This window comes from Primulina eburnea, chromosome 14, assembly GCF_022965805.1.
Source record: "Primulina eburnea isolate SZY01 chromosome 14, ASM2296580v1, whole genome shotgun sequence".
NCBI lineage: Eukaryota > Viridiplantae > Streptophyta > Magnoliopsida > Lamiales > Gesneriaceae > Primulina > Primulina eburnea.
The window spans coordinates 310,002-320,954 of record NC_133114.1 but is presented as its reverse complement, the minus strand read 5'-3'; the positions used below and the strand labels follow the sequence as shown (position 1 = coordinate 320,954).

Here is a 10,953-nt window from a genome sequence, read left to right as displayed (position 1 = left end):
TATCTTTTTCATCCCACTATAAAAAGTTATAAAAATAAAAATTCATGTATATAAAAATATTTTTATTTATCGTTTTTCTTGAGTATATATTTTGTTATATGTGAACATATAATCTACTTCATTGTCTTAATCGGCACATATCTTCACTATATAATTTTTATACATTAAAGATGCATAAGTCCATTTTGTAGTTTTTCATTACCTGGACTTAGGCCAACACATTAAGATATGAATACATAGATATAAGAATTTTCAAATTCAATTTATTCACAATGATTTTTCATAACAAATACCAACTCAAAATAATGAAAATTTGGATTCATAATTAGTTTAAATACTATTTAAAAATAATAGGTGGAAACATTTCTTGACCTTTTAGTTGCAAAATACAATGATAAATGCATGTAGGTGTACTATTTCATTGTAACGATTATAACCTTCTTTAAATATCTCATTTCTCATTCAATGATCAAAATTTGTTTATTTCTTATTCCGATGATTGACAAATCCAATATTCCATTCATATGTTTTAGTTAATAATACTTACATGAATTATATTGTGTATTTTTTCAATTTCAAAAGAATAAATTATCATTAAATCTGCAACAATATCAAAAAACTGAAAACTGTTTCTAAATTTAAAAATCGAGTAACATATAAGAGACCAATTCAAAATTAAAGTTGATGCAACTTGTTTCCTCTAGTTTTACAATTGAATAATATAGGACCGAACGCTTGTCGTTTTACCAAAAATTATAGCTGATGGTAACAATGCAAGTAGGGGTGGGTAAAAATACCGAATTTTCGGTATACCGAGATTACCGTGCCAGAAAAATGCCGAATTTACCGAAATTTCGGTATACCGAAGTCGGTACATACGGTAACAATATTGAATTTTTCGGTATGTTAACGGTATGCAATTTGAAAATTCCGGTATATATCGGAATACCAAAATATTGAAAAAATATACAATTTTTAAAAAATATATAATATTTTAAAACAGTAAATTTATAAAATGTAAGCTTTTTTCTGTTATGAAATGGTATATACCGAAATTTCGATATACCGTACAATTTCGGTATAATCAGTATGCTAGTTATATGTATCGAAATTTTTTGATATCGAAAATTTCGGTACGATATCGATATGAATTTTCTTATACCGTAATTTTTGGTACGGTATCCAGTATATGATCTTCGGTACGGTACGGTACAATATACCACCCCTAGATGCAAGTCAAGTCTTTTAAACGATGCAACAGCTTAAACGCTAGCCAGCAGGGCTAATTATTATACCTAACAATTTCTCTCCTAATAATTGCATTCATTACCATCAATGAGAATTAAACTCGTGACCTTGACTGATATCAATTATAGGATCAAACGTTTATTGTTGTACCAAAAGTTATAGATGGTTGTAACAGTGCAACTCAAAACTTTTAGGTAACGTTTGGTTGGGGTGATTGGGTAGGATAGATAATTTTATCCTACTCTATCATCCTAATCTATCCGGCGTTTGGTTGGGGTGATTATTTAACCAAGTCAATCCCTCCTATGAATGATTAGGTTATATTAGGTAGGTTAAAATAATACCTCCTCACCCCCTAGGATTATTTATCCCACTCTTAATACCTCCTATTTTTCCAATTTTACCATTCTCCTAAATTCAAACTCACCACCCACTTCCCGCCTAAAATCAAACTTACCACCACTTCCCGCCACCGACTGCCGCCTCCACAACCGCCGTCGGCCGACCACCGGTTGACCGCCGAAGGACCGCCAACCGCGGCCGAGCACCGGCCGACAGGCGATGGACCGCCGGCCGACAGCTGTTTAGCGACGGTTTGTAAAAAACCGTCGCAAATAGCGACGGTTTTTTTCAAACGGTCGCTAAATGTCAAATTTTTTAGTAACTAAAATAAATAAAAACTAGATCGGCGACTGTTTCTCAAAAACCGTCGCTAATAGCGACGGTTTTTAAAATCAGTCGCTAATTTTCCGGAAACTGCCACCATTTCCGATCGGCTGCCGCCGTCGCGAAGGGGAAGGGCAATTTCGTCTTTTCATCCAAAAATTCAAAATTATCCTACACTTAAAAATCTTACCGAACATAATATTATTTTACACCATATATTACAATCCTACCAAAATCATTTTCTTTATCATTTACATACTAATCATTAGTTTATCCTATCCTTCCAACCAAACGCAGCCTTAGATAGTAAAACAGCTCAAGAGCAACATTTCAATTGTTCTACCCATATGATCAATTATTGTACCCAAAAAATAAGTTTATGCAAATGACCTTTTACTTTATTACGAATTTATAAGACATTTGAGTAGAATATATACTTGATATTCCACATAAGTACTAGAGGAAAAAAAATCATTTTCATCTATTCGATAATTTATATTTTAAGATAAAAAAATCAGAAAAAAATACATAACATGTTGACAAAATCCAAAAACCCAAATTGAAAAGTGAATTAATGCATTCTTTATTAAAAAATAATTAATACATTTATTTGACCTAACAGTTACCGTGCGACATAAAATCAATCCACTAAACTATAAATATCTACACACTTTAAATTTTAAAAATCTACACACTTTAAATTTCCAGTGCATTCCGTATGTTCAATTAAAATTGAATAATATTTTCTCCACGACTGAAGCATTTACTAAAATTTTATGTTATGATCGGGAAAGAGTTTAGAGGGGGGGTGAATAAACTCTTTAAAAATATTTGCTTTTTAAAATTGGCTTTCAATTGTTTTTAAGTTGTTGAAAGTTTTTCTTGAACGACTAGAAATATGAATCACTTGAAAATTGTGAAAAAACGGTTCATAATTTCTAATGATAGTTTCAACTGGTTGACTGTCTTGTTAACAAGAAATGGCTTGAAGAGTAAGTGCACGCGAAAAGTAAAGACGCATGATTTTTATGGATGTTCAGTGATAAAAACTCTTATGTCACTCTTTCTACCTCTTTAGGAAGGATTCCACTAAAAGACTTTGGATTTACAAACTTATTCCAACAGCTCACTCCAATCAGGACTCATCACATTGTCTATTTTGGAACTCTCAGTGATCACTTTATACTTCTAGATTTTAATAACCCTCGGTTCACCAGGCTACACATTCAATCAAATAACCAAAATGTTACGTATAAAAAAAACTGGATGTTTTGAGTAGCACGAAATTTATCTTGATTGATAAGATATCTTTCTGTTGAGTGCATGCTTTATAAGCGATGAAGTATATGAACTTTAAGAGCACTCAGATCTTTGAGTATGCAAGCTTCACTAGTGTGTCAATCACGTGGTTGAAAAACTTAAATGATCAAATTGTCTTCTGCATTCTTCAACTCTTCTTTTATAAGAAATCATTCCAATGGTCGGATAAGATGAATAACGTAAACCTTTACCGCTAGAAAGATGTGTCACTATCAGCTGCAACTTCATTAAATGTTCTTCAGCATACATTTAATGTTATCTTTGCTTGTGTAGCTTTAAATCTTGTTCCTCGAAGAGTTGCTACTGAGCATCCCTTTATTGCGACTGTTATCTTCATTAGGACTTGAAGGACATGTAAGAAATCTTTCTATTCTGGGATAATGATATTAATGCAGATCTTTATCAAGACTCGTGCAGAATATGATTGATTTGTAGCGGTGCAAAATCATTGAATATCCTGAGCAAGTCATAGAATGTCTTTCATTAAGTGAACAATAATATCTCTTTAACGAAGCGGTTTGAAGACTTTGAACAGTCGGTTGAAAGTCTTCTAAACAGTTGAAACTTCTTCAAGCTGTAGGCGAACAGCCGGTTGAAAGTTCAAGCAGTCGAAATCTAGACGGTTTAAATGGTTCTTGTTATACAAGGAAGATTGCAGCTATTTTTTGAAACAGTTAGATGTTGTCTTGATTTAATCAATCACAAAAAATTTAGGATAATAATAATTTCTTAACAATTTCTCCCTTTTGGTGATAACGAAACTTAACTGCAGAACTATACAACAATTTACAGATAATTAAGAAAGCTAAATAAGACAAAGATTGTATGTCGTGAGTGAATGAAATTACAAACTCTAAGCAGTAAAACAACAATAAAAAATAGCTAAAAAATACAATATGTTAACCTTTCTGTTGTTCTTCAAGCTATTTAGCTTCATCTGTTTTGGCACGCTCTGCAACCTTTTTCCTAACTGCTTCTTCTACTTTCTTAAGTTCCTTCTGCCACTCTCTTTCCCCCTTTTTGACATCACCATGCATCAGGAATTGCATGATTTTAGTAAGTTGAGCTCCTTGGGTATCCATGCGCTGATCAACATGTGTTCTTAGTCTAATCATTTGGCCCGAAAGCTCAGTGCACATATTTGAGATGCGAAGAATTATGCCTTTCTTGTCGTAGGGTAATGCTTGTATTCATGACATGGAGAGGTCATATTTCATGGATTGAAAGGCTTCTTTAAGATCAAATTGCTTCTGGTTGAGGGCAAGAATTTATTGATACATAGTCTTCAGACGATCCAAAACCTCCTGCTTATTGTCTCCTTCCACAAATTCTTATTACTTTTATGCCAAAAATATTATTTTTTATTTTAAATATGAGCAGAGTTGACCAATATCATGAATAAAGATCAGTGAAAAGCTCTTAGAAGAGATATGTTCTTAATTTAAACATATAATTTCTAGTTAATAGGTACAAGTAGATTAAAGAGAGTATAAAAATATAAACTCTAAAAAAATGGCATATCACAATGATTTTTTATCATGTTTTATTCAAGTAATTTAAACTGTTGATTGCAAATTTTTTTAAACACTCAATTTCTAGCAAACGTTACAAAGAAAAAGATTACATATTAGAAATCTGTAACTCTAAAAATCATATAAAATAAAAAATTATAAAATTATACTCTCTAAAAAAGTACATGTCATAATTTTTTTTCTGTTTTTGTTCGTGGGTGATGCCAGAGAATTTTTATGTCTTCGTCGAGAGTTCTTCTTTCTCTCCTCGTCGAGAGTTGTTCTAAACTACCGTTAATTTTTGTAAGATCTAAATGTTGAAATTTTGATCGTCTCTCAATGGAAAGGCTCATAGAAAATTTGACGCTATCAAAAGATGAAGATGAAGAAATCATCATTGAAGCCGACTCAAGCTCCCTGGAAGGTTCAGAATTGGACTTATGTTTGATTGGACGACTCCTTAATGATCGATCTATCGATTTCAATGCTATGAAAAATAGAATGGCGAGCATATGACGCCCAGGTAAGGGTATGTGCGTGAAGGAGTTAGAAGGAAACTTATACCTATTTCAAATTTTTCACGTCATCGACTTGAAGCGCATTATGGATGGCGGCCCATGGTCATTCGATAACCACATTCTTGTTCTTCATAAATTGGAATTGGTGGAAACACCAGCTATGCTTTCCCTTCACAATGTGGATTTCTGGGTTCAATTATATGATTTTCCGATAGGTTTCATGTCAGAACATATTGGTAAATTACTTGGTAATTTTATTGGAAAGTTTGTTGCATATGACGATAGTAACAATTCTTCCATATGGCGTACTTTCATGAGAATTCGAGTTACAGTTGATGCAAGGGAGCCATTAAACGCTTTAAGAAGATTAGTAAACAAGGAGGAGATTGGGTGATTGTAAATTTTAAGTATGAAAGATTGCCACAATTCTGCTTCATTTGTGGTTTACTTGGCCATATGGATCGCTTCTGTCACAAGCTTTTCGCCATCCCTGAAAACGATATCAAAAGAGAGTGGGGAACTTGGCTTCGTTCACCAATAAGGAAAAACACAAATACAGAGGGGAGTGGATGGCTTCGGGATGATGTTTATGCCGCCAAACCAAACAATAATATTGCTGGTTTAGGTCAGTATTATAGGAACTAATGCAGTCTGAATGAGATTGTAAATTTGGAAGCAAATCTTCTTGATACGTCGAAGGCACAAAGATGGGAGGATTTGAATTCTAATCACCGAACAATCAGGGTGGATAACAAAAAAGATTTAAAAGAAAATCCAAATGGATGTGCAAACCAAAGCTTAATGGATAACTCAGAGAAGTGTATCATGGAAATAAACGAGGAGCGAAAAAGAAGGCGTGGGATTGAGCATATCACGGATTCACAACACAATATGGATATGGGTATTAATATGCAAAGGAGTGAGGCCCAAAGAAATATGAAGATTGAGATTAGCAATCCAAAAAACTTATTATTGGCAGGCTCTGGATCCCAGGCCTGCCAGAACCCATGATAGTGTTAAGTTGGAACTGTCGAGGATTGGGAAACCCGCGGGCACTTCCTATGTTACGTGAGTAAATAAGAACTCACACACCAGATCTCATTTTCTTTTTTGAAACTCTTGTTCATGCCCAAAATTTAGAAGATATACGTATAAAGATTGGTTATGATGGATGTTTTGCTGTAAATAGAGATGGAAGAAGTGGGGGAATTGGTGTTTTCTGGCGACCTTCTTTTACATGTTCACTGCTGTCATTCTCAAATAATCATGTGGACATGGAAATACTGGATAATGCTATAGGTGGATGGCGTGTTACTGGATTTTATGGGTTTCCAGAGAGGCACCGAACAAGAGATTCTTGGAATTTACTTAGGACTATTGCTGCTGAATCCCATTTGCCATGGTGTATAATTGGTGACTTCAATGATCTACTACACTCCGAGGAAAAACAAGGAATGGTAGAGCATCCAGAATGGTTGTTCAAAGGCTTTCGAGAAGCTGTGATTGATTATGCACTCTAGGAAATCACGATGTAGGGATACCAATTCACATGATCTCGGAGTAGGGATAAGTCAAATGCAGTTGAGGAATGGCTTGATCGAGCTTTTGAAAATTCGTAGTGGATGCCTCTATTTCCAGAGGCCCAATTGAGTAATCTGTTTGCGGCTATCTCTAACCACTCGCCATTACTACTTCGGACTTCTCAACTAGAAATCTTTCCCCAAAAGCGCAAGTTTCGGTTTGAGAATAAATGGTTAAGAGAACCTAATTGTAAGGAATTGGTATAGAATAGCTGGAATGCTAAATCAAGTAAAGGTATTCTCCCCAGACTTGAGAGGTGCTCTGAAGTATTCTCAAAATGGGGACAAAGACGATTTGCAGGTTTCAAAAGGAATATAAATTTGTACAAACAGAAGCTGGAACAGCTTAGACATCTTTCGGATCCCGACTCGGTGGAAGAATATGACACAATAAGGAAAAATTTGATCGACCTCGTAATGCAAGAAGAGGATCATTGGCGTCAGCAAGCAAAATCATTTTGGTGGAGTGAGGATGATTTAAATACAAAATTCTTTTACTCAAATGCAACCGCCATAAGAAGGAGGAAAAAAATCACAAGGCTACAGGATGGAAATGGAATTTGGCATGAGAATGGAACAGATATAACTCACATTTCTATGAAGTACTTTACTGAGCTCTACTCGGAAAGTAATGGAATTTATGATCTAGTCATAAATGTGATCAATCCTAACATTTTGCCAGAAGATAATGACATGCTCCTCGCTTCTTACACTACAGAAGAATTTAAAGAAGCAGTGTTTCAAATGCATCCCGATAAATCTCCGAGACCGGACGGCTTCAATCCAGCGTTTTATCAAAATTTTTGGCATCTAGTGGGTCAAGATGTATATATCAATTGCAAGAAATGGATAGAGCATGTATCTTTCCCAGCAAGCCTCAGTGACTCAAATATTGTTTTGATTCCGAAATGTGAAACCCCATCATCTATGAAGGATTTTCGTCCGATTGCCTTATGCAATGTAATCTACAGAATTATGGCCAAAGTGATAGATTAAAGAAAATTCTTCCAAAGGTGATATATTTAGCGCAATCCGCTTTGGTTCCGGGTAGAACTATAACAGACAATATTTTGGTTGCCTTTGAGACTCTCCACCGTATGAAATAAAAACAAAAGGAGAAAATGGGTGGTGTAGTGTTGAAAGTGGATATCAGTAAGGCATATGATAAAGTCGATTGGAGATATCTCAAATGTATTCTAATTAACATGGGCTTCAACACCGGATGGGTACACCTCATTATGAAATGCGTGACTTCTGTACGTTACTCCATCTTGCTAAATGATCAAAGCATTGGCCCTGTTACACCTCATCGTGGCCTCCGACAAGGTGATCCTTTATCTCCTTATCTATTTATTTTATGTGCTGAAGGTCTTTCTGCACTAATTCGAAAAGCGGAAGCACATGGGTACAAGGTATGTCGAGGGGCACCCATTGTATCTCACCTGTTATTTGCAGATGATAGCTTCTTCTTCTTTAGATCCGCAACTGAAGACGCGAGTGTTATGAGGAATATTCTCCATACGTATCAGGAGGCTTCAGGGCAAGCAATAAACTTTGGAAAATCAGGTATATCCTATAGTGGTAATGTTCACCATGATGCAAAAGATAATGTCTCATCAATCTTAGGGTTGAACTCTCCGCTTGATAAGGGAAAATATCTGGGCCTCTCATCCTTGATTGGGCGATGTAAAAAATTGGTTTTACCTACATTAATGAGAGAATTTGATCGAGAATACAATCCTGGAAAAATAAATCACTGTCAAAAGCAGGGCGTGAGATACTTATTAAGACAGTGGCACAAGCTATACCATCATACTGTATGAGTGTTTTTCTATTGCCGGTGTCTATAGTAGAAGAAATCCAGCGAATGTTGAAATTTTTTTGGTGGGGATCGAAGAAAGACAATCAACGCTGTATCCATTGGCTTTCTTGGGACAAGTTGAGTGTTTAAAAAGAGAAAGGAGGTCTAGGATTTAGAGATCTCTATGGTTTCAATCTGGCAATCTTAAGGAGACAAGGCTGGTCCTTTATTGCCAGCCCAGATACACTCACAAGCCGAATTTTCAAAGCTAGATACTTCCCTCAAGGGGACTTCCTCACAGCTCAGTTGGGCCATAATCCAAGTTTTGTTTGGAAAAGTATCTGGAGCTCTCAATCATTGTTAAAAATTGGAAGCCGTTGGAAGATAGGAGATGGAACGAAAGTTAATACTTGGAATGATCCTTGGCTAAGAGAGGCAAACAATTTTTGGATTCAAACACCAATGATCGCTGGAATGGAATCACTGATGGTGGCTGAATTGATGATCCGTGGATGCAAGAAATGGGATGCTGAGCTACCAAATGAACGTTTTAATGCAAGGGAAATGTGTGAAATCTTGAAAATACCTTTACAAGAAACTCCAGTGGCAGATACAAGAATATGGCATTACAGCAAAAATGGGAGATATATCGTTAAATCGCGGTATTGGGTGGTTTCTGAGATTATGTTCGCCAATATGGAAGTTACGACTCCGGAAGCATGGAAACAAGTCTGAATTTACAGATCCCACCAAAAGCCAAAACTTTTTTATGGCGGGCGATTAGAGACTGCCTACCAGTTAAAGCAACTCTCCAACGCAAAGGTATTCCGGTCCCCCTCACATGTGTACGATGCGAAGATCATATTGAAAACATATGGCGTGCATTCTTACAATGCCCTTTTGCTCAAGACTACTGGAATGAATCCCATCTCTCCCATAATATAAACTCATGTGCAGCAGAGGTGGAAAGTTTTGCAGAAATGATATTTTTGATGCTGAATACATTAACGAATATGGAAGTTGGAAAGGAGTTTATGATCATGTAGGGCTTATGGAAACAAAGAAATGATAAACTATGGAACAATAAGCATTGCACATCATCGCAGCTGGTTCATGGAGCTTCATAGGCATTGTATGATTGGCTACAAGCAAAAGAACGAAGACCTCTGTTAAATCAGACCGTGCAAAGGGCTGGACCAATATGTAAAAGATGGCACAAACCTCCTCCTCACTTCCTAAAATGCAACACGGATGCAGCTATTTTTACAGACAATAATACATTCGGCCTTAGCAGCGTCTTGCGAGATGAAAATGGAGAATTTATGGCATGTCGAGTGCAACACGGCCCTGGAAATCCAATGGTGAAGGAATGTGAATTTCTTGCTCTACTCAATGCTATAACCTGGATCAAAGAGATGAACATGACAAATGTCATCTTTGAACTTGATGCAAAAACTATTGTGGATGTTATCAAATCCTCCGACCATGATACTATGGAGTTTGGATTTCTTGTGCACCAATGCAAGCATCTAATAAATCAAGGAACCTCATTCTCGGTTCAGTTTGCTTATAGACAAGCAAATGCGTTAGCAGATACTCTAGCAAAAGCTGCTCATTTTTATGCTAGTCCTTCTATTTATTTTGAAAGCCCGTCTTGTTTGATTGAACATTTGGATGATTATTGTAACTTTTTGCATGATTAATGAAATTTCTTTTTTTTAAAAAAAAGTACATGTCACAATGATCTTTTACCATGTTTATTCAAGTAATTTATAAATGTAAACCCAAAATAATTAAGGTTTTTTAGCTTTCAAATTTTAATTTATTTATTTATTTTTTGTTGTTTCAAAGTTTGACACATAAAAAAGGTGCAAAAAAAATTTTTTTTTTTGATATGATATATTTTTATCGAAGTGGAACTTGGAACTTGAAATCACTCCATGATACTGAAAGAATTTTTTATTTTATATTGATATGATATATTTTTATCGTGATGTTTCCAGGTTTTCTTTTCTTTTGTTGATTAATTAATAGTTTAGACAATTATTATTAGACTGTCAAATTTTGTATTTAAACTGATGAAACATAATTATCATATCTGAGTTAAAGTTTTGTTATTATGTTTTTAAATTAAAATATTACTATTGTTATGTGTTTCTAATTTTTTTATTTTATTTAATTATTTTGTTTAAAATAAAAAGAATAACTAATTAATGTTTCGGGTTGGTCAACTTGGTTCGGGTTCATGTATAGATTTTTTGGGTTCAAATCGGGTCCGGTTGAAAATATTGTTGCAATATTTTTATTTC

The 10,953-nt window shown here is 35.0% G+C and overlaps 1 protein-coding gene across 1 annotated transcript; it reads left to right on the top strand.

Moving 5' to 3' along the window:
- Positions 1-7,964: 7,964 nt before the first annotated feature.
- Positions 7,965-10,347, top strand: LOC140812354 (uncharacterized). The gene is made up of 3 exons (XM_073170600.1): positions 7,965-8,409; positions 8,799-9,373; positions 9,772-10,347. Exons 1-3 carry the CDS (start codon positions 7,965-7,967, stop codon positions 10,345-10,347), a joined length of 1,596 nt encoding a protein of 531 aa, XP_073026701.1.
- The last annotated feature ends 606 nt before the right edge of the window (positions 10,348-10,953 follow it).

Bases quoted from the DNA above. Each gene is read 5' to 3' on its own strand.
- LOC140812354 (XM_073170600.1), top strand. From the start codon at position 7,965: ATGGGTGGTGTAGTGTTGAAAGTGGATATCAGTAAGGCATATGATAAA. The intron at 8,410-8,798 runs GTATATCCTATA...GTGTTTAAAAAG, and splicing joins AATAAACTTTGGAAAATCAG to AGAAAGGAGGTCTAGGATTT. The intron at 9,374-9,771 runs GTCTGAATTTAC...GGAGCTTCATAG, and splicing joins CTCCGGAAGCATGGAAACAA to GCATTGTATGATTGGCTACA.